This window comes from Molossus molossus, unplaced genomic scaffold, assembly GCF_014108415.1.
Source record: "Molossus molossus isolate mMolMol1 unplaced genomic scaffold, mMolMol1.p scaffold_m16_p_4, whole genome shotgun sequence".
NCBI classification, from domain to species: domain Eukaryota; kingdom Metazoa; phylum Chordata; class Mammalia; order Chiroptera; family Molossidae; genus Molossus; species Molossus molossus.
This window is the reverse complement of record NW_023425377.1, coordinates 53,508,383-53,530,554: the sequence shown is the minus strand read 5'-3', so window position 1 is coordinate 53,530,554 and position 22,172 is coordinate 53,508,383. Positions and strand designations below refer to the sequence as shown.

The following is a 22,172-nucleotide window of genomic DNA, read 5'->3' as shown; positions in this document are numbered from 1 at the left end:
GACGCTGCCCTAGTGCATACCCTGCTTGTGGCTTAGTGGGGAAAACAATTAAGAGGCCTGCCTGCTCTCCTGGCCCGCCTCCACTGCCTCCCTCACCAGCTTTTGGGGAGTTTGGGGGGCTCCCACAGTGTGTGTCAACAGGGTTTGAGCCCCAACCTTGTAGTGCACTACTACTAAGTCTGAGCCCTGGTTCCCCCACACGGGAGTTCCAGACTTGCACAGCAAGTCCAAAGCCACAGGCGTGCCCTTTCCAGGGTCCCAGCTTTGCTGTGCAGGGAAATGTAGCGTGGTGGGAGGTGTGGGGCCTCATGGAGCGTCTGTGGTGGGTCCAAAAGCGGTAGTGCTATGTCTGACAAGGGCTAGATGCTGATTGAGGGCTGTGAAGAGGGCACTGGGTAGCAGCAGGGTCAGCTCTAAGCCTGTTCCCCCCAACTCCCATCACCACCTGAGGTAGCCCCATCTGTAGTCTGGATACTGGAGTAATCAGCGTTGATGGCATTTTAGGGTGAGGTGACTGAGGATAAGGGAGAGTAGAAGAGGCATGGGAGGAGCTGACAGGCTATAGGAAGCCCCCATCACCACCACCCTAATGGAGGAAGTGCAGACGGGACTCTGCTTGACCCCTCTTAGGTTCCTCAGAGCTCTCCAATCAGGACTTGGGCCCCTAGATCCATCTATACACCTCCAGTGGGTTCCTCATCCCCCACAGAAATCTGATTGCCTGCCTGCTTTCAGAAACAATCCTGTTAGATGTTTTTAGCCACAATCCCCACTGGGTGAGTACTCTTAGTAACTTCCCATCACTGACCCTTCCTGCTCCTGGCACAAATCCCCCTTTTCCATGCAATACTTAGCCTCCCCCTCCCCCCCCAGCCCACTGCCCACACCTACTGCCACGGCCCTATCCTGAGTAAGGTCTACCTTGTCATCTTCATGAATAACTTGGCCCTGAACAGTGAACGTAGGCACTGTTGCTGGGTGTCCTCCTGGAAGTGAGTGGTAAGCAGTAAGCTGAGGCAGCAGCTGAAGGAATGAGGGATCCAGAGAGGCTGCCCAGGTGGGAAGGTCCCCCCTGAGCAGGCCAGAGTTGGTAGATCCTGGAGGACAGCTGTCTCCAGGAGCTGCACATGGCTGGCTGTGTGCTCAGTGGATCAGGGGGCAGGAATGCAAGGTAGGAGTCCAAGGTGGGTGCTTAGCCTAGCATCCTTCCCTGTGAGCTGCCATCAGAGGCAGGGTCACATCCCACAGACTTTTGCTTCCCTGGTAAATCATGGAATGCCCTCCCCACTGTCTGTCTATATGGCAGTGTTCTACCATGGGCCCTCAGGTTTATAAGAACCTAACAGCCAGGGTCCTGTGATCAATCCCCAGGACAGGACAAGGTGCAACCCCAGGACTAAGCGGGGTCAGCTGATTGTATAAAAGTTGGTAATTGCCCCCTCAGTTCTTGCAGGAAAGGGCAGAAGGTGACAGCCCACTGAGGCTCTTAGCTAAGACTTGAACAGTTAGCAATGGGGCTGGCTGCTCCCCTTGTCCCCTCTATCAGGCAGCACCTTCCTACTACCTAGGGGCAGGGCTAGGCGAGCACTGGAGAGGAGCAGAGCATGTCAGCTGCAGGCTAGGCTTGGATCCCACCCACTCCCCATGTTACTATCCTCCCTGGGAGAGCCCCTGGTACTGAGGCAAAGGCAGTATTAGCAGAAGGGGCTTGAGAGCCCAAAGTTGTGGTTGAGCAGTAACAGGTGCTTCCTCATGTGCACTTTGAGCCTCCTCCTAAAACCACAATTTGACCCAACTCTGAGACCTCCAGGGGGCTCAGTTGCAGAGAGCCCTATGCAGCAGGTGTATGAGAAAGAAAGTCAAGGTGGATTTAAAATCCTGACACTCAATTTAAAGATGAATGCCCCTCCCCTTCTACAGTATCCTGAGGCAGGGCAGCTTGTGGCCATGGTTACTTCCTGGTCCAAAACTGCTTGTACTGCTCCAGGTCAAAGTTGTCAAGGAGCTCTGGCTCCTCCTCCTTCCCTCGGAGCTGGGCCTCACGTCTGTGGATCCGTGCCCGCCTCTCATCCTGGGATAGGGCATCCAGGTCCACAGGCATCTGTGAAAGGAGGGTGTTCGCTCGATCAGTGGAAGGGACTGGGAAGTGTCTGCCACTTCTCTCCCTTCAAATCTTCTACTCTTCAAAAGAAATTTCTGCTTGTTAACCCAGGACATGCTTTAAAAAAAAAAAAAAAAAAAAAATACATACAGCCTGCTGCTGCTGTCTAATTTTGGTGTGTGGAATGAGTTCCATGACTTGCCCGCCCTCCCTGGGAGAACCCCTGGTACTGAGGCAAAGGCAGTGTTGGCAGAGGGGACTCCAGAGGACCTATACCCCAGGAGGGAAACTTACCTCTAGCATCCTTCTGGGCTCCTGGTATCGGATGTGAATGGTGGAGCCATTGTGCTTGACCAAGAGCATGGGGTAGAGGCGTGCATAGGCCTGTCTGTGCACACGAGTGAGCGAGGCCCTGCTGCTGTCAGCCCGATGGAAAGACATGTGCAGGCAGCGGCCCACAGGGGCAGCCCCCATCACCACATGCTGCCGCAGCAGGCTGCAGATACACATGCTGGTCAGCTGCAGGTCCTGGGACCAGAGTGCCCACTAAGCCTAGACTGGCCAGCTCCTGTGGGTGCCCACAGCAATCCCCCAGGTGTGGGATGTGGTCAGAGCACCTCCTACCCCACATCTGGGAAGAGGCCGAGGGGGGTGGGCACAGGGAGCTTCCAGATTGTTGAGGACGGTACCCTACAGTGGGAATGGTGCCTTTATAAGGGACAGGAATTGGCTTTCTCTCTGCCCTGTGAGGACATGGAGATGGTGGCCATATATGAACCAGGAAGAGGAACATCTCCAGAACCATGGGAAATAAGCTGCCCAGTCTGTAGCATTCTGTTGGGGCAGCCTGAGTGCACCAAGACTTGTGGAACCCACTAGCTTCAGAACATGACAGACACTCAAAACCTCCTACATAGGGAAGGCCACATATTCGGGGGCAAGGCCCTGCACTGCCTCTCACCCTCTTTGGGGCATTGCCTTGTGATCCCCAAAGTCCCCTCCGGCATGGCTTTCATGCAAATTTGGATTTAGACCCACCCCTTGCACTTCCCAGCTGACACCCAGGGCTGAGGGCCCATCTCCACTGCTACATTCTGATGGCCTGGGGGCAAGAACCCAACTCATTGACTGTTAAGTCCCAGACCACTAGCTGAGCACTTTTTGGCCAAATGAACCCAGTTCCTGCCTTCAAAGGAGATGGTGGAGGAGCTCCAGCACCAGATGAGCCTATACCTGAGCAGCATCAGGCAGTCTAGGGCACAGCCACTCCTGAGAACCTGAGATCAGTAGGTTGGGGAAGCTCCTGGAAGGGAACGGAGCCAACCATTGAGGTGTATGTTGGTGTTCTCCCATATGAACCTTTCCCAGGATGAGGGCCCTCCAGGGAATGCTGCAGCAAGAGTCCCTTCCCCATCTTCACACTGACTCAGGCACATTCCTCTCCCCAGATTCCACAGAAACAAGAAACTTAGCCTCATTTCTTTCTCTGGCAACACTAAACACACCCATTTTGGGGAGGCAGGGGGGCAAGAGGTATAGGCAGAAAGGGAGGCAGTTCTAGCGGAAACAGCAAGAAGTCCATGGCATTCTCCAGGGACCCAGGACAGGGCTAGGCTCTGAATAGGAAGGTGACTGCCACCACCATCTGTTTGGTGTTAAGTAGTCACAAGTTGCTTCTATTCCTCCTTCAGCACCCTGGCAAGGCATCTGTCTGTACTTGTGTGTATCCTACAGATAAACACACTGGCTTGGGAGGCTTTCCTAAGGCAGCACTACATGAGGCTCCAGAGTTGACACTCCTTTGGGTGGCCCAGTGACAGCAATCACAAAGGCCTGGAAGTTTGTGCTTACCCAAGCATGCTGCCCACAACTGCCATTCCTTCTGAGGGCCACTGTGGCACGTGGAAGCCAAGGTATGACCTGCTGAGCAAGAAAAGTCTTTAACAGGCAGGCTTCTCCATGTAATTGATGCTTGCCAAATCCTAGCCAGGAAGAAAGCCACAGACCCAATAAGATCTACAAATAGGGGTGTTATTCCCAGGTCACTGCCAGTGTCTCCTAGTAACCTATCAGCTCTCGTCCTGACCTGGCACCAGAATCATGGTGGAAGATTTGTGAACAGCAGATGCCCAGGTCCTACTCCCAAAGATCCTCACTCGGTAAATCTGGGAAGGGCCTGGGCCCATTCTGGTGAGTTACAGAGTTAGGAAGCTACTCTGAGCATGGTATGCAACGGAAACTAAGATTGGTTCACACCTTGTTTTCCAAGGTCATTTAATTCTGACAAAATCCATCGAGGTAAGGGCCCCTGTGGCACGCGGAGGGAGCCGACATCCGGGGTTACTTACTACGCTCTGACTCCCAGGGAAGCGTCTGTGTCTGTGCTGAGGTTTCCGCGGAACAAACCAGAAGTTTCAAAAATCAGATGCCTGAGGTCTCGGTATTCAGATCCCCAAGAAACGAGCCCTCTGGGCCAAGAGGCGCAGGTTTGTCTCGCTATCCCCGATCTGTCAGGGCAGGGCATCTGCAGGCCTCCCTCATTTGGAGGTGACCCGGCAAGAGGGGGAAGTGCTGTAAGCTTTCCAAGTGAATGCCAGCGGGGCCCTAATCCCACCTCGGGAAAGCCCTCCCTACCCACACAATTCGACACCAACCTGCCACCCTCACGGAGCTCCGAAGCGGCCCCAAGGACCAGAGGCCCGGTAGTCAACGGCCAGGCGGGAGTGGCCGGCGCCGCGCACACGGTAATTGCCGAGGCGACAACCTTCCCTCAGGCAGCGCAACCACAGGACACCCGCGAGCGCTCCGTCACGCGGAGCTCAGGGTGGGGTGGAGCCGGCGCGGCGCTGACGCAATCCCGCGAGCGGAAGTGGGCCGGCGCGGCACTGTGACGTATGTCTCTGAGGGAGGTGGCTGTATCCCCTCATGTTGCGGCGCCCGCTGGCGGGGCTGGCGGGGCTGGCGGCGGCTGCCCTGGGTCGCTCTGCGACAGACGGTGAGTGGCGTCCGGGCGCGCGCAGGTTCCACGGGGCCTTCCTAGGTGCCACCGCGGTCCCTCGTGTTTGGGCCGTTCGCGGTCAGCTCTCTCCTTACACCCGGGAGGTCGCTTTTCGCGTGCCTCAGGTTGTGTTAGGGGACCTCGTGGGATAGCCACCGGAAGTGACCCCACGGTCCTCAGTGGTTTCCAAGGCTGGCTTGTCGCAAAGTCCTAACGAGCAAAGCAGGTGATACGAAGACTGGGTAGTGAAGATTTTCATGGAGGTGAATTAACTTTATTTAAAGGGCTGCCCTTCGTTTTGAAGCTTTCTCCTGTGTGTTTGTGTGTACGGGTGTTGAAGGTGCTTTTGGTAGCCATTTTTCTTAGGTACATTAAAAGCTCGTTCCTCTGTGCCAGCTCTCAGAACGTAGGAGGAAGTTCTGGCTCGGAAAGCTCTAGACACCTTGTAAAACTCCTGCAGCCTGAGGTCTTCATGCTGGATGCCATTGTGGACCCTGAAGGATGCGAAGGGACAGGGAGAGGAAGCAGCCTGATACTCCTACCCAAGGGGGGGAACACAACAGATCCGAAAACCCTGGGAGATCAAAGGCCATTACGTGGCCACCTGAGAAGCCTGGTGTGGCAGAGTCCCCACAGTCCCTGCCAGCTCGTGGGACCCCCGGGACTGCAGGTTTCTGGCCTGCTCCAAGGCCCAAAACCCTGCTGGGCAATGCAGATAGAGATAATCCACCCAAGAACAGGTCCTTGGGGTGAGCATTCCTGAATTGTGTGGTAATTTGATGTTCAGCTTCTCTCTGGCTCTGAGTCTAGATTGCTGGAGCTGCCCATCTGCTGTTCTTAGACATTATTTTGGGAACAGAGAGGGAGTCTAGTTCATCCAGGTGCTTGTTTGGGGAGGAGCAGTGAGGCATGTCACCTCACCTGTTATCACTGTTGTCTCTCACTGGGGAAGAAGGAGGCTGTAAGCTGAGATGTCAGCTGGCCAGTGTGGGGTGGGGCCCACAGGGACAGGAAGAGGGGAAACAGGGCTTGACCTTCCATGTCAGCCTCTTGTGAATCCCATAGGCAGCATGCCTGTCCAAATTTGGGGTTTTCTGGACTTTTCTGTCACTCTTAGACCTTCCAGACCATGATTTGCTGTGAGGAATTCAGGAAAACCTCCACCTTCACCCCGATGAGGATCTAGGAAGGGTGGGTTTCCTGTCTTACCACTAACAAGCTTAATTTTCTGCCAGGTGAGTTTCCACTCTGTCCTTGCTCATAGAATGCCACACAACTGCCTGCTACAACAAGCTCGCTTATGCCCGGGTCAGGGCCACCTTACACCCGGTCAGCTCTCTCCTTACACCCGGGATGTCGCTTATTGCGTGCCTCAGGTTGTGTTAGGGGGCCTCGTGGGATAGGTGCAATGTGCTTGGGCTTTGTTTAAATTCTGGGTACACATAGACCTGGTCCTTGATCTTTGGCTGGGATGGGTGATATCGGTAATTTTCTTGAGTAGCAGGCTCTGGGAGTTAGAGCGGTACAATCACTACTTTTCTGTTCAGCCACACCAAAATTTTTTTTCTTTTACATCTAAATTGTACATTTCAGTCTTTTGCAGCATGTTCAGCATAGCTGGAGAAACATATTCAATCAATCTGAGCAAGAGCAGAAATGAAGGGGGTATTGTGATGTGGATGGGGGTGGAAAGAGGTGACTCCAGCCCACTAGCAGTGAAAGTTAGTAATGAGGGTGAGGCCCTGGAACGCTGGAATGGGGGCAGGTACTTCTACAAGTCCCTGCTGACCCTTCATAGGCTGGGCCTCAGTCTTTCCCAGTCCCTACTGACTGCATGTGCCAGCCCTATCTCCCCTGCATTTGAGGGTCTTGGTTTCCTTTCTGTGAGAGTGAGGCTGATTCCCTGTAGGGTCTGTGCCTCTCCTGCTTCATATCTTGCTTGCCTGGGACTCTTCCTTCCTGTCTTGTGCTGCTTCCACTCTCTGCCCGTGGTTCAGGATTTGGATTTGGTATAGGTCTGAATCCTGGTCCTTCTTTATGGATAGAAACCCAGACATACCATGCAGCACTGAGACAGGCCCAAGTCCTGCATGGGCTATGTGGCTTTTGCCCATGCTTTTGAGGGGGCCATCTTCCTTTCATGGGAGGAATAGTCCCTGCAGCTGTGGGGAGAATGAGAAGGAAATGGCTGGCCTCTTTGTGGCTGTCCCAATTCAAGCCAGGTTCCCAAAGGGAGAGTGGTTTATCAAGGCTACTTGGCCAGGACATGTCCTGCACACAGAGCCCTGCCCCACAGGGCTTCTTTGTGGGATGCGGCATGACCTGCTCTCCTGATCCAGATTTCTTCCCATCTATGGCTTGTTGCTTACAAGTGGGATTGCAGGACTTGACCTTTCCTCTAGGTGTTCCCAGAGGTCACGCCTTATCTTGAGTGCCTTGTGAGGAGTGGGAGAGAGGTAGGGTGGTAACAATGCCCTGGTCTTGGGACCAAGCAGAATGAAAGTGGAAGCCAGAAAGAGGAGGTTCCACCTCATCCTTCTGGAAGAAGGCTGCCTGGCTGCATTGGGTGCTCCTTGGGCAGGGTTCTGTCTGAGAGCATTCCAGGTTGTTATTGCAGTCCTTGAGCTTTGCTATTTCTTGCCAGGCTGCTAGGGTTTGGGATTGTGGGATAGTCAAGAAGTGGAGAATATAGGACCACCCCCCCACCTCCCCCCCCCCCCCCCCCCCCCCCAGCTAGAGGGCTCTGTCTGCCCAAGAGATGACTCCTCTGACTTGCACATTGCGTGCGGTCTGTTGGTGCTGCAGACACTGGGGCCAGAGTCAGTCTCCGTGTACTCGATTGTTGAGGCCTTGAGGCCAAAGCACTGTCCCATGCTGGTTCTGTGGAAAGTGGCTTTAATGAGTATGTTTAATGTTGCGTGGTTACTGGACAAACCCCTGTCCCCAGCAGCTCTCTAGGTACTTCTGCAGGGCCAGGCCATCCCTGTGTGGTGTATGTGGGCCTGCCCTTGTGCTCTGGGAGCCAACCTCCAAGCAGGACTCAGTTCTGTGGGCCCCACAGGATAAGACTCAGTGACCATTTCTTTAGCCAGGCTGAGCAGGCTGGACCCCACCACCGCGAGACTGCAGAGTGGGGCAGGTGATGGTTGCACTGGGGCACCTGGAGCTTGGGCTTGATGTAGGTGGGGTTTGAGGAGGACACCCTGTGTGGAGGGGATGGAGGCCACAGTGATTCTGAGCCAGGCAAGGAGTGAGCTTTGCAGCTACCAGCCAATCCTGTGTGAATGCATCCCCTGCTCACCACTGGCCCAGTGCAGGCAGGTAGTGGGCCTGGGGGTAGGGGCTCCCCATAGGTTGATAGTGTTGCTCTGTGAAACAGGCTCCCCTGCCCCCATGTCCCACCACAGGGTGGAGGGTGCAGGATAGAAACCAGCATTTGGAGGTGAGGTGAGAAGCAGACCTGTGCCACATGCCCCAGAAGGTGTGTGTCAGCACTGGGACTTGGTGTGTGGTGTTTGGTCCTAACTAAAGACTAGTCCTATACAGGTTTGCAGTCTCCAGGTGTCACAGCTCATAGCCAGGAAGTGTGGTCTGACTGCAGGCATGGGGAATGGCAGGAACTGCCAGGGAATCTTGTTGGAGAAGGAGCGCTGGGTCCTGCCGACCAAGTTACATTTGGGGGTTAGGGGGTGCAAGGGCAGGGTACCTGCCCATGGCAAGCACAGGATAGAGAGCAAAGCATCCCTGAGAGGCTTCTGTATAAGCAGGCAGTCTGGACCATCCTCCCTTCTCTGTGGCCCCCCCTGGGGAGCACCTCCCAACATTCCTAACAGGAGGGTAGGGGAGCCTTTGTGTCCTCCACTCCCTGGAAGTAGATGCCCCAAATTGGGTGCTAGGGTTGAGTGCCCACTGGGTTGAGGGTTTTCTGCCACGATCAAGGCTTGGGTAGGCTTCCTGGTCCATCACTGTGACCATCACCATGTATCTGCTTGGAAGAACATGGAGTGAGGAGTGGGAGGGAGGTAGGGTGATAACAATGCCCTGGTCTTAGGACCAAGCAGAATGAAAGTGGAAGCCAGAAAGAGGAGGTTCCACCTCATCCTTCTGGAGGAAGGCTGCTCCTGCCCTGGAAGAACTCATGTTCTGTAGCACCAAACACACTATTAGGTCCTGGAGCTCTAGGCCACTGGACAACCACAGCTGCCTGGCCGGAGGAGCAGAGACCCAGCACAGTCCAGAGGCTGGGCATCATGGGGCTTGGGCCCTAGCCTCCTCAGTCCCTCTTGGGATCTGGTAACACTCAGCCTCTCCTCTGCCCACTCCCCTCCCCAGTCACCCAGTGCCTAGAAAGTCAGGACAGACCCAGGGGAGTAGGCTGGGCTGCCCATGAGATATCCTTCCTACAAAGGATGGGGCTTTGTGAAGGGTGCCAGTGAGGAAGAGATGAGACCTCCTGTGCACCAGGCCTCAGGAGAGAGACAGGGCTGCACTCTGCTAGGGGCAGTGACCATGGGCTTAGAGCTAGGTGCACATGCACACAGGTGTGTGGGTGGTATGTGTATTTGGATGGGAAAGCTGGGATGCCAGAGGAACTAGGAGTTCACTGGGATTATCTCTAGATAGAAACAAAGTACTTTTTGTAATTAGAAACTCGAAAGAGGCTAAGGAGCTAAGAATCAGTCACTTGGAGATGACACTCAGAGTGTTGATAGGTTCCTCTGGGTCCCTTCCTCCCTTGTCTGTTTCCCACCTTCTCCAGGGAGCATGTGTGTGGTGTGATAGTCCTAGAATAGCAGTGCTTTAGCTAGATTATCTAGTTGGCCTACATTGTGGATTAGGAAAGCAGTGCCTGATGGGGTCTCTGCTAGGGGAGGGAATGGGCAACAGGGCATCCCTGAGCCAAATGGTCCATCCCTCCTGGATCTGAGTGCTGGTTTGCTGGCCACTAACTGCACCCTGGGGGCCTCCACACCTTACTAGAGGGCCCCCAGACAGCCTGCAGAGCCAGGCTTGTGTAGGGAGCTGCTACAGCTCCCACATGCCCATTGGGAGTTTTCTCTGAGGCAGGGCATACTTGCACCTGGCCTTCCTGCTGTCAAGCTCATGCAGTTGGGTGGGTAGGCAGGCCACTACTGAAGGGCCAGGAGCAACGTCCTCTTCCTGAAGGCATCAAGTGGGTGGAGCTGATAGCCCTGGGAAGAGTTTAATGCTAAGAGGTCAGAGCAGGCTGGGATTACTCACCCCTCCCAGCTCATCCTGAGCAGCCCAGGCTGACAGAGTCCCACTCAGGAGGTAGGTCCTGTTCTAGGGAGGGGGCTTGAGGTATCAGGCAGGCACAGAGCTGGCTGGTTGATGCCTCCCAAACTCCCTTCACCCTCTCTCACCTGTGGCAGATGTCTGAGCCCTGTGCTGTGGGCTGGGCCGGGGGTGGGGGGGCGGGGGTCAGGAAGCTGTGATCTCTGAATCGACCCCTCACTTCCTTATGGAAGTTCCCAGAACAGGGTTCAGGTTCCTCTGACCTTAACCTCTGCCATCTCTAGAGCATGGTGTCAGGAGATGCAGGGGTGGGGACCCAGATGTGTCCCTCTCTGGAGCAGAAATCCAGGCTCCACGGGTGGGGTAGGAGTGCACAGCTGGGGAGCCCACCCATCGGGAAGGAGCAGCCAAGGTTTGAGAATGGCCCTCAGGTCTGTCCAGTTCTTGGGGAGAGCTGGGGGATTGTGACTATAGCCACCCCACTCGCGATTTCCTCAGGCCTGCTGATATCTGCTCCTACTCGCTCACAGGGATGTCAGGACCAAGGCCTGTCGTCCTGAGTGGACCTTCTGGGGCTGGAAAGAGCACCCTGCTCAAGAGACTTCTGCAGGAGCACGGCAGCATCTTCGGGTTCAGCGTGTCCCGTGAGCTCCTAGGGGTTTGGGGGCCCTGCTGACCCTCCTGGAGTTCCACACCCCAACATACATAGGGACATGCCCACACTGCTAACCCCCACCCCCAGGAACCCTCCCTCACACACATGGGATATGCCCATACTGCTGACACCCCCCACCCCCCCGCATAGCCCCCATAGAGATTGAGATGGGCCCTGCGGGAAGGCCCTGGGGATGGGATGTGTGGGTTCTTGATGTCCTAGGTTGGTCACAGGTGCCTGTTCCTAGACACCACGAGGGACCCGAGGCCTGGAGAGGAAAATGGCAAAGGTGAGCTGGCCCTGCCACTCAGTGCAGGTCTAGAGCACCCCCACCACACACACTTGTCAGGGTGATGCATGGCCTCATTCTCCCCATCTGATGGGGTTCCTTCTTCAGGGTGGATGGGTGGTCAGGCCTAGTTAAGTAATAGACATCAAATCTCATGCTGACACCAGCTATCTATGTGAGAGGCTGGTGGGGGCTCTGATCCCCGCACCAGGCAGCCGTGGGGCACTGTTCCTGGCAGGTGCACAGCATTACATGTGGCGGTGTAGGTGGGGTCAACTATATATACCATCTAGGGCTCTGACAAGTATCTTTTGTAACCTTGGTAGGCTGTTTGTACCTTTCTGAGGCAAAGCATTAAAGTCCCCCCACCCCCACTGAAGCTTGCAGTCACCAGGACCCCCCTGCCCTTCCCCCAGAACCTGGCAGTCTCCAGGTCCTCAACCTCTTCTGTGGAAGCTGGTATTCTCCAGGCCCCCTTCAGTGAAGATAGTGTGAGAAGTGGTGTCTGTCCCCCCTTCTCTGATATATCTCCCTGCTCACTGGCTGGAATAGCTCTAGGTGTGGATGGACATAGGCAGACAGGCCCAGAAAAGGATCTAGTTCTGCCCATGTGTGGTTGTATAGGCAATGGTAGCCTGGCTATGGGCAGCTTCAACAGTTACTGCTCTTTGTAGATTACTACTTTGTGACCAGAGAAGTGATGCAGCGGGACATTGCTGCTGGGGACTTCATCGAACATGCTGAGTTCTCAGGGAACCTGTATGGGACTAGGTGGGCCACACTCAGCATCCTCTCTCCATCCAAACACCCAGGGACCTAGAGTAGGCAGTCCAGGCAAGGGCTTCTCTCTACAGGCTGTAAGGGTGAGGGACCCAGCCCTTCCAGGAGTCAAAATGGGGCAGAAATATTGGGCTTTCCAGGCTTCCCCTCCTATCCCCTACCCACTCCACCTGGTTAGGCTGCTTTGGGAACAGGACCAAGTGATGGGCTGATGTGCAGTGAAGACTCAGAGGACCTGGCTCTCAGAGGTCTGTAGGCTACACTTTGGCCCTCCTCCCATCCAACCAATAGGGCAGCCTGGGAGAGTTCCCAGCCCAGCAACAGCTGCCCCCCCTCACCACTACCACCACCACACACACACACACACACACAACATCATCATTGCACAGGCGGGCCAAGGCTTGCTATGAGCAGCCTGTACCTGAGCCCCCATGGGACCAATAGGCTTCACCCTAGGTGCAGTTGGCAAAGGCATTTGGCCCCGTAAAGGGGTTACAGGGGCTGCTGTTATCCTTAGATGGTGGGTACCCAGGAGCCCTGAGCCCAGCTTTGAGACCCAGGGCCGTCCTACCCCTCCTCACTGCCACCTGCAGCCTAGCAGATGGCCTAGCATGCATGGGTTACTGAAGCAGTGCTTTTGGAAGGGGGGAGCAAATGCTGGGGTCAGGGTGGGCCTGCAGACTCCCCATCTTCTGCCAGGCCCAGAGCAGGGGTGGAGAAGACAGGACCCCAGGGGAGGGCAGTGGAGGTGGTGGGGGTGCTGTGGTCCAAGAGCCCTCACTGACTGGCCCCTCAACTCCTGCCTCCCTAGCAAAGCAGCTGTGCGTGTGGTGCAGGCCATGAATCGAATCTGTGTGCTGGATGTGGACCTCCAGGGTGTACGAAACATAAAGAAGACTGACCTGAGGCCCATCTACATCTTTGTGCAGCCACCCTCACTGGAAGTCCTGGTGGGGGCGGGGAGCCAGGCAGGGGAGGGGTGGAGGAGGGGCTAGGGCTGCCCCCCAGGCTCTGACCCTCCCTAGGCACCTCAGGAGCAGAGGTTGCGGCAGCGGAACACAGAGACAGAGGAGAGCCTGGCCAAGAGGCTGGCTGCTGCCCGGGCAGACATGGAAAGCAGTGAGTGTGTGGATGCAGCCATTGTCCCCTCCCCCTCCTCCACAGCAGACAACTCATCTGCCAGAGGTAGGAGGCAGGGGCAAGAGCTGTCATCCACTGACCCTGTGCCACCCCCTCTTCACCTCAGGCAATGAGCCCGGCCTGTTTGACCTGATTATCATCAATGACAGCCTGGACAAGGCGTACTGGACCCTGAAGGAGGCACTCTCGGAGGTGGGCTCTGCCAGGGGTCAGGGATAGATCTCTGCAAAGGAAAGGTCTTTGAACAGCAGACTTGGAATCCAGGGCAAGCCTCTCTTTCTCTCTCCCACAGGAAATCAAGAAGGCTCAAGGGACTGGCTGTTCCTGAGGATGCCAACATCTGTCCTCCCTGGACCAGGACCCTGCACCCATCTCAGTGGCCAGGGTGTCTCTGGCTACCTTTTTCATTTTGCTCTCCATGCCCATTTCTGAGTGCCCCCTGATCAATCCCACTCTCCTGTGGAAACTAGGTCTGCATCTTAATAAAGAGCTGCTGGTTAGAGTGTACATGAGTCCATGGATTGCCATTCTGGCCTTGTAGGTTCCACTCCATATCTGTTACTCTGGGCTGTTGGCCAGTGGGGCTGCTCCCCAACTGCACACTATTTGCTTGGGCTCTCTGTACCCCAGCTCCACATCTCAGAGATGAGCAGGGATTCCCTGCCCAGGGGCACTAGAGGGTCCCCCAAGGCTGGACTGCTTCCTGCCCTGAGGCAGGGTGAGGCTGATAGGGAGCACACACCTCTCCCATGGTCTCATTGTACCTTGAGGCTGGGAGGAGAAGGCCTTGGGGGACTCATCTTGCCCCAGCCACCCCTTCTGGTCCTGAGCCAGGTGAGAGACAGATGCTGTTGACTTGGGAAGGGGGCTGAGACTTCAGGGGCTCGACCCCTGCATCCTGGAATCCTCTATGTGCCATATGCTCTTGGCCTTATGCACAGCCCACTGAACCCAATTGGCCTGATGGTCTGGGAGAGATCAGCTCTGGGAAGACACCTGGGGGCCTCTGTTGAGGTTCCAGGCTCCCTAGAGTCTGCGAAGGCACCTCCCTTGCCATTCATCTTGGGCCAGGGCAGCTGTTGTGGCCTGTAGTATGGTAGTCCATCCAAGACAAATGGTGGACACAGACCCGGAGGAGGCAGAAATAGTAGAGGAAGTTGGGCGTCGTCTGTACCCCCATGCACAGAGGGAGACCTGGCGGGAGTTGGGCTTAGACATGGGACAGCAGGCATGGGGCACTAAGTAGGCCCCAGGCCAGGTGAGGTAAGGCCAGGCTGTCTACCAACTTACTGTGCAGCCTGGGGGAGGCCCCTTCTTCTCTTCGCCCCATACAGCTCCAGGAACAATCGGGAATTCAGACCCTTGGCCTTGGGGGAAACAATGGGGCCCTTGAAGGCCTCCCCCTGCATTGTGCTTGGTGGTGAGAGGTGGCCCTGGGCCCGGCACAGGATTCTACTGGGTGCACACCCTTGGAGCCCAGTGTCCGACCAGCCAGCAGGTGGAAGGGCTCAGAGGGACTTGCATTTTCTGGCCTGAAAAAGGTAAGGTGCTGTCTAGGGGATCAGGGGTGGGGTGCTCTTTGGAGCTGAGCAGTGTCACCCTCCCCAGAATTTCAGGCCTGGTCTGGCCTCTCCTGAAATGGCCATCCCCAGGAGATGACAGGTGTTGGGCCGAGCCAGGTGTCCCTTCATTCTGGGGGTCTCTCTCAAGCCCACTGCTCAGGAATAAGACCTGACCACCAGGGTCTTCTGGGATTACAAGACCTGAGGGTGGGGGGAGGCCGTTGTAGGGACTGCTTGGACCAGTTGGTGAGCAGGGAGGGAAGTGATGTGTACCCATTACCTCCCCCAGCAGGTGGGGCCCCTTAGGGTGTGCAGGACTGGCTAGCCTACCCCAGTTAGGCAGTTGTAGTGTGTCCAGAGGCTGGAGCCTCAGCCTGTTCAGGTCTGGGGAAAATCTGGGAGCCCCACCCCTATATGTTGACGGTCAAGCGCACCGCATTGCTCCTGATCTGGCTTCAGCCAGCCTCTGCATAGCCTGGGATTTAAGTCTTCATGGGTCCCAGGTCCTCAGGTCTGGGCCCTGGGTGTGAGCAGAGAGCAGAACAGATTCATGTCCTCCAGGAGGGGCCCCCATTGTGCTGCAGACATGGTTAGTGAGTTTTCTGAGTTTCCAGGGCAAGGATGATGAGCAGGAGTGGGCAGAGGGCCTGGCAAGGGGCAGGAGTGGGCAGGGCTGCTGCACAGGGCAGGGCTGTGCCTGCTCAGGGCCTGTGGTGTGCTGGCCTGTGGGGGTACCAGGTAGACATGAAAGGGGTGGGGGAATACAGAGAAAAAGGAGTGAGCCATGCTCTGCTCTGAGAAAGTGGCAGCAGTGGCTTTATCTAGGGCAGTTTGAGAGGTGGCAGTGAGGTTGTTAGGAGGTAAAGAGTGTGGGCACCCTGCAGGGGTGGGTGGGTGGGGGCTCTGCATCCTACCCTGGATCAGCAGTGCCTGGCGAGGCCTGCAAGGAGCACAGGCCAGGCTGCTGGTGTTGTCTGGGCTATACTATCCAGGCCCACGCCTGTCACACACTTTCAGGAGGAACTCCCCTCACTTCCTAGTTCCAATTGCAGCAGAGAGGGTCCCCTGGATCCTCAGTGGGGTCTATGTCCCCTCAGAGTCCCTTGTGGCCCAGTTACCTGTACCTTGCAACCCTGGGAAGAAACTGAGGTGTCTGTCTTAGGTGTACCCACCCTCCTCAGAACGTAAGTGTCTTTTAACCTCCCTGCATTTGCGGAGCAGGTGGAGGGAGCTTCCCAGAAAGGAGTGTGAATGCATGTGAGTGTGTACATGTGTGAGTCAGAGTCCAGAAATGGATGAGGCCAGCCCTGAAGACCCTGTGAGGATGAGTGCTTTGGCTGAGAGCCCAGGTTGGGATCCAATCTGTCAGGGCCTGCAACCCTCCTTGGGCTGCTGGGGCTGGGGCTGGGGCAAGGCGGAGGTGGGAGGGGGTGTTCTAGTGTGCATAGGAGCTGCAGTAAAGTTGTAGAGGGTCCCCATGCCTGGGGTTTGGGTCTTTGGTGGCCAGGGAGTCTAGGCAAAATACAACTCGGAATTCCCGGATGGGAATTAATATCCTGGGGAGGGACCTGGAAAGACAGAACCCCATAGATCATGGGATCACTGCAGAGCTGACAAGGGGAGACTTGGGAGGAGTGCTAAGGTACGGTTGGGAAGTGGGCATATAGCACCAGGCCTGAGTGAGGCCTGGGACCCTCAGCCAGTGAGTGGGTGGAGGCAGGCTCTCCAGCTAAGGCCTCAGCCTGGCAGGGCAGAGCCACCTTGAGGTACTCATGGTTGCTCACCTTTGGATAAGAGCTATCAGTGCCAGGTGCATATCCTCAGGAAGGGGAAAGAGCTGCCTGAGACCCCATTCCAGTGCTGGAAGGTTCCCAGGGCAGAGTCCCCTTGCCACATGGCAAACTGAGCACTGGGGACCTTCCCACAGCCCCACTTCAGTAGAGGAATTCCCACCTACCATGGCCCTAAAGGGTGCTGGGAGGAAGTGTGGCCAGGAATGGGAAGGAAAATTGCTGGTCTGGCCATAGCCTGCTGCACTGCAGGATAGCACTGAGCTGTCTCTGGCTCTCAGTCCTGCCTGCCTCCTGCCCCAGGACCTTTGTTCAGACCTGGGAGTTGGAGGTACTTTAACCAGGGAGAGCCCAGCTGCCCATCTTTGCAGAGGCCACTCTCTGGTTCTGGACTAGGAGTAGCAGGCTGTTGCCAGGAATAGGCCATCCTGATGCCTACTGAAGCCCACAGTCAGGTGCTTCCCTTCAGGCTATTGGTGGGGATGACTGGCCGGCTGTCATGGGGAACCCCTATTTGAGCTCACACTGGCTCAACAATCACCCTTCCCTCCCAACACCCTTGCTGACCATTTAAGATCTGACACCTCCCAGACTCTGACCCACAGGGGACACCCAGTCCCTCATTCTAGATCCCTGAGTGGCCCTTGCCTACACTTGCTATGAGTGAGATTCCCTTTGAACAAAGGTCCCTGCAAACTCCCAGGACCTGGATCCCTGAAGGGCCAGCATCCTCCTTCCCACTGGCCCAGCTGAGCCGCTGCTGGCCGCAGCCTCCCAGCAACACTGATAGCCTCTCTGCAGCCCCGAACAGATCACCAGTAAAAGTCCCTACTTTGATCTTGCAGCTTCCAAGCAGACAAATACATGCAAGCATGGGAAAAGAGTGGGAGAGGGGCTCAGAGTGATAGGGCAGTAACTATTTCAATTAAGGTTTTTATTTTACAACACTGGTTTACAAAAAAGTTTGAGAGACCAGATAGGAAGAGGTCCCATGTTATCCACCCCCCATGCCCATTCACTGTTACACAATTAATGCACCAATAATGGTATGCTGTCAAAACCACAGCACACACTTCCCTCATATTCCTGAGTTTTCCCATGAACTTTGATGCCCTGAATTCCCCCCAATAGGCATGTGGTCCTCACTTCTCCCCCGGGGCCCCACCTGGCATGCATATCTTGGCGCGCGCACGGGGAAGTGGGGCTGGGCTTGTGCTAGCATTTCCTTACTCTGGCACCATCAGATGCTCAAGGGGCGTTTCCTAAGGTGCTGGGACTGGTCCTCTGTATCCATGTGCCAGGTCAGGAAGCAGCACCAGCTGAAGGTGTGTATTTGAGGATTTGTGCATGTCACTGATACCAGGGCAGGGGTCTTCCGGGCCAGAGCTGAGCAGTGCCAGCCCCCATAGTGTGGAATAACCACCTTGACTTCATGTGTGACACAGGTCCTGCCCACACATGTATGAGCAATGGACGTGTACCTGGTCTGAAGAGCCAGAGCCTCTGCCCCCTGCCTGAAGGCTGTCTGAGATCCCCCATGGTGCTGGGGTAACAGAGAGAGGAGGGGTTCACTCCTTCCTCCCTCCTGCTTCCCAGAATGGCCCCTAAACTATCCACAGGGCCACTCATCTGCTCTCTTCTCTGCATGTCTGGTCTCTATGGTCCTGACTGCACCTACATGAGCTCCGCAGAGCAGGGTCTGACCCGTGACAAGCTAGAGCTGGTCTCAAGATCCCCCTACCACATCTGAGTTGGTCACGGGCATGGGGGAGCATTTCCACCATGGGAATTGCCAAACAAGATACAAAGACTTGCCCCAGTTGTTAATACTGACCCCCAAAGCACAGGTGAGGTCTGCTAAACCCCAAGACTCTCCCTATGTCTTGGGAGAGAGGGAAGAAGTGGAGGCTGTTCTGCCATCTCCTCTCTGGGTCCCTGCAGAGGTGGCCTGGGCCTTAGCCTCCTGTGATGTGTCAGGTCAGGGAGTGGAACAGGTCCTGGAGGAGAGTGGAGGTTGGCGGGGAGAAACAACAGCCAGCCTCAGGCCTGAGGGATTCTCTGTCCTTGCCTAAGGCAGACTGAGGGAGAAGGCAGCCCTGAACGGCTGGACTTGCAGTCTGTACCTGAGTGTCTGCACATGTACGTGAGTGTATATGCACATGTGAGGGCACATGTCTGTGTACATGTGTCTCATGTGTTTGCATGTTTGTGAGATAACTCCGTGTGCATGAGGGTGTTTGTTTATGTATACACTCATGTGAGTGGGCATATATATCTTTGAGTGTGGGTGTACATCTGTACACATGTGTCTGAGTGAATGTGTGTCTGTGTTTGCATTGCATATGTGTAGCTCTGACATGGGCCATGTACACAGATATAAGGAAGAAGGGTCACTTCCCCAGGAAACCTGGCTTACCCCCCTCTTCCAACCAGGGGAGAGACCAAGTTGAATAAAGAAGGCCTGGAGCCCCCGCTTGTCTCTACTTCTCCATCCCACACCTGCTCGCACTGCCTCACAGGCATGTTCTAGGAGGGAGGGAGCCAGAAGCATTGGGCACTCAGGGTTTTTCTTCCCCAGACTATCCAGGAGCAGGTACTGACTGGCTTTGGTTGTGGAGTACGGAAGGTGGGTGTTGGGAGGTACAGCCCCTCTTTGGAGGCTCAGGAAACTGGGGTCATATGGCCCTGCCCAAAGAGGCCCTTCTCTTGGATACAGGCCCACCCAGGGTTCAGCTGGTCTGAAAGGGGCACTGATCCAGTATGTGGTGATTGGCCCATTGCTGTCTCTGAGTGTCACAGGTGACTTATGGTCACTGTGCACCTCGCTGGACATGGTTCCACCCTGGACAAATGCCTGGCCTTACCCCCCCCCCCCCCCCCGCTGGGATTTCCTGCTATGATTGCAGAGGACATGAGGGTGCCCATGAGAGAGTTGAGCAAGCAGTCCCTAGTGCATCTGGACCAGAGGGAGGGCATGAAGGAGCCTGGGGGGGGGGGGGCCTTTGCAGAGGCAGAGGGACCAGATCCCCTGTGCAGGATGTGAATGGGGGAGGGTTATGCTGCTGGGGGACCTAGGGGCTCATGAAGCTGCAGAGTGGGGGGAATGGGAGGCTGGACTGGGTGAGGCACTGGGGATCTGGGCAAGCTGGAGCCCCACCCACACACCCCTTGCTGGGAACAGGACTCCATTTGGCCTGGGTGCTGCTGAGGACTGAGTGTGGAGGGGCAGTGTGCATGGGGCTAAAGCTGTGCAGGCCCTGGACTCTAGAGCTGGCCTCTGATTTCCTGTCAACCCCATGAAGTTGGCTCACCCAGTTGACTCCCTGTGGCTCTCAGGGCCTAGGGTGGAGTCCCCAGATGTGGGGTATGTGTGAGGCTTTCACAGAGCCAAGCTTTCCTGGGGAGCTTGAGGAGTGCAGGAGGGCTCTACTGGAGACCACTGGGACCTGGGGTCTGTGAGGGGTGAGTGGTCAGCTGGAGCAACACAGCCTCTTGTCCATCTGTGTGGGGTCTGTCCTTTGCTCACTCAGGACCCACCACTCTGTGTATGCATCGTCCCCACCCCCCACAGGCTCAGGACCGAGTGGGAGTAGCGCTCCTGGAGGGGCTGTCCCTTCAGTGGAAGGCAGTTAAGTTCCCTTCTGGGGCCCTGGCTCCAGTCACCACTACCCCTGCCCTAGCGTTCTTTCTGGCCCTGGGTTTAGGTCTACTCCCCCCCTGCTTCCCCCACCCTCTGCTTCTAATCCCCCACCCAGGGTTGAGCTCCTCTTAGTCCTCAGGTTCCGCCAACCCCTACTCTCCCACTCCTGCTCTCTTCCTCCCTAACCCGGGTTGAGCTCTGCTGTGGCCCACAGGTCCCGCACCCCCGCCCCTATGACCAACATGAGCTGGAGCTTCCTGACGCGGCTGCTGGAGGAGATCCACCACCACTCCACGTTCGTGGGCAAGGTGTGGCTCACTGTGTTGGTGGTCTTCCGAATCGTGCTCACGGCTGTAGGAGGCGAGTCCATCTACTCGGACGAGCAGACCAAGTTCATGTGCAACACCAGGCAGCCGGGCTGCGACAATGTCTGCTACGACGCCTTCGCACCCCTGTCTCACGTACGCTTCTGGGTCTTCCAGATAGTGGTCATCTCCACGCCCTCCGTCATGTACCTTGGTTACGCCGTGCACCGTCTAGCCCGTGCCACGAAATATGAGCACCGCCGTACCTCGTACCACAAACGGGGGTCCCGAGCGCCACTACCGCTGCCTCTGCCATCCCACCCCAGCTGGCCCGAGCCCATCGACCTGGGAGAGGAGGAGCCCATGCTGGGCCTGGGTGAGGAAGCTGAGGAGCCAGGCACAGCAGAAGGCCTAGGAGAGGAGGATGAGGTGGAGGGTTCTAGCGCGGCTAAGGGCGCCTGCCGAGATGCCAAGGCGGTGGGGTCCCCGGGCCCCAACGGGCCTCATGATGGGCGGCGGCGCATCCAGAGCGAGGGCCTGATGCGTGTGTACGTGGCCCAGCTGGTGGCGAGGGCTGCCTTCGAGGTGGCCTTCCTGGTAGGTCAGTACCTTCTGTACGGCTTCGAGGTGCCGCCTTTCTTCCCATGCAGCCGTCAGCCCTGCCCGCACGTCGTCGACTGCTTCGTGTCGCGGCCCACCGAGAAGACGGTCTTCTTGCTGGTCATGTATGTGGTCAGTTGCCTCTGCCTGCTGCTCAACCTCTGCGAGATGGCACATCTGGGCCTGGGCAGTGCGCAGGACGCCGTGCGCGCCCGTCGTCCGGCGCCCACCTCTCTCCTTCCCGCGCAGCGCCCACAGCCCTGCCCCATACCCACCACGTCCGCAGGCCTTGCCTGCCCACCTGACTACAGCCTGGTGGTACGCGCAGTAGAGCGTGCACGCGCCCACGACCAGGACCTCCCCAACCCGGCGCTTCGAGCCCTGCGGAATGGGCGCACACTACTAGGGGACAGTGGCCGCCCGCCCTGCCCCGGTCTCCCCACAACAACACCGGGGCCCCTGAGAGCTGGTGCTTCCGCCTCCGGGTCAGGCAGTGCCACATCGAGGGGCACGGGCGGGGACCAGGGCCGGCTGGGCGCCAAACCCAGGGCGGGCTCCGAGAAAGGCAGTGCCAGCAGCAAGGAGGGGAAGACCACCGTGTGGATCTGAGGCACCGACCCCAGTGCTTTCAGTCCTCCCTTAACTGCCAGGCACCGGGTGGGGCACTCAGAGATGAGGCTGGGTACTGGATGAGCTGGACGAAGAACACCATCCACCCCCTCCGCCCCTCGCTGGCCTTGGGAAGGGCACCCTCTGCCCTGTATCACTGCCCCTTCCCACCAGAGCCCCCTCTTTGTCCTGGGGTAAGAGGGGAGGACGGGCCTGGCAACCGCAAGGTCCCCAGTTTTCTGGCCCCTAAGCCCGGAGTAGTGTGCTGGATTGTGGCTAGGGCACTGTCCCCACACCCCCCATCATCCACTACAGAGACGACTTGAGATACTCTGACCCATGTGTCTAGTCCTTCCCTCGGAGCCTCCCTGGGACCCGGCCAGAGCCTCAAGACAAGGGCTCTGAACAGAGTGGCCTTTTCCCTGCTTCCCTGCAGCAGCCCAGGTG

General features: G+C 56.7%; 3 protein-coding genes across 12 annotated transcripts; 2 read left to right on the top strand and 1 right to left on the bottom strand.

The window, feature by feature from the left end:
* Nucleotides 1–892: 892 nt before the first annotated feature.
* MRPL55 (mitochondrial ribosomal protein L55) lies at nucleotides 893–4,903 on the bottom strand. 5 transcript variants are annotated; one of them, XM_036241962.1, is made up of 5 exons: nucleotides 4,756–4,903; nucleotides 4,450–4,637; nucleotides 3,953–4,024; nucleotides 2,396–2,597; nucleotides 893–2,101 (listed from the first exon to the last, which is right to left on the bottom strand). In XM_036241962.1, exons 2-5 carry the CDS (start codon nucleotides 4,623–4,625, stop codon nucleotides 1,952–1,954), a joined length of 600 nt encoding a protein of 199 aa, XP_036097855.1. In that variant the 5' UTR covers nucleotides 4,626–4,637; nucleotides 4,756–4,903; the 3' UTR covers nucleotides 893–1,951. The 5 variants fall into 5 exon arrangements, with proteins under 5 accessions (XP_036097855.1, XP_036097856.1, XP_036097860.1 ...); XM_036241963.1 differs by having other exon boundaries at nucleotides 4,450–4,625; XM_036241967.1 differs by lacking the exon at nucleotides 4,450–4,637.
* A 123-nt stretch (nucleotides 4,904–5,026) lies between these two features.
* Nucleotides 5,027–13,726, top strand: GUK1 (guanylate kinase 1). 6 transcript variants are annotated; one of them, XM_036241503.1, is made up of 8 exons: nucleotides 5,027–5,096; nucleotides 10,886–10,999; nucleotides 11,258–11,299; nucleotides 11,974–12,070; nucleotides 12,891–13,029; nucleotides 13,114–13,198; nucleotides 13,326–13,411; nucleotides 13,512–13,726. In XM_036241503.1, exons 1-8 carry the CDS (start codon nucleotides 5,027–5,029, stop codon nucleotides 13,545–13,547), a joined length of 669 nt encoding a protein of 222 aa, XP_036097396.1. In that variant the 3' UTR covers nucleotides 13,548–13,726. The 6 variants fall into 6 exon arrangements, with proteins under 6 accessions (XP_036097396.1, XP_036097395.1, XP_036097397.1 ...); XM_036241502.1 differs by having other exon boundaries at nucleotides 13,105–13,198; XM_036241504.1 differs by lacking the exon at nucleotides 5,027–5,096 and adding an exon at nucleotides 6,227–6,334 and having other exon boundaries at nucleotides 13,105–13,198.
* Nucleotides 13,727–20,444: 6,718 nt separating this feature from the next.
* GJC2 (gap junction protein gamma 2) lies at nucleotides 20,445–21,725 on the top strand. Its single transcript, XM_036241994.1, has one exon. It carries the CDS (start codon nucleotides 20,445–20,447, stop codon nucleotides 21,723–21,725), a length of 1,281 nt encoding a protein of 426 aa, XP_036097887.1.
* Nucleotides 21,726–22,172: the final 447 nt, after the last annotated feature.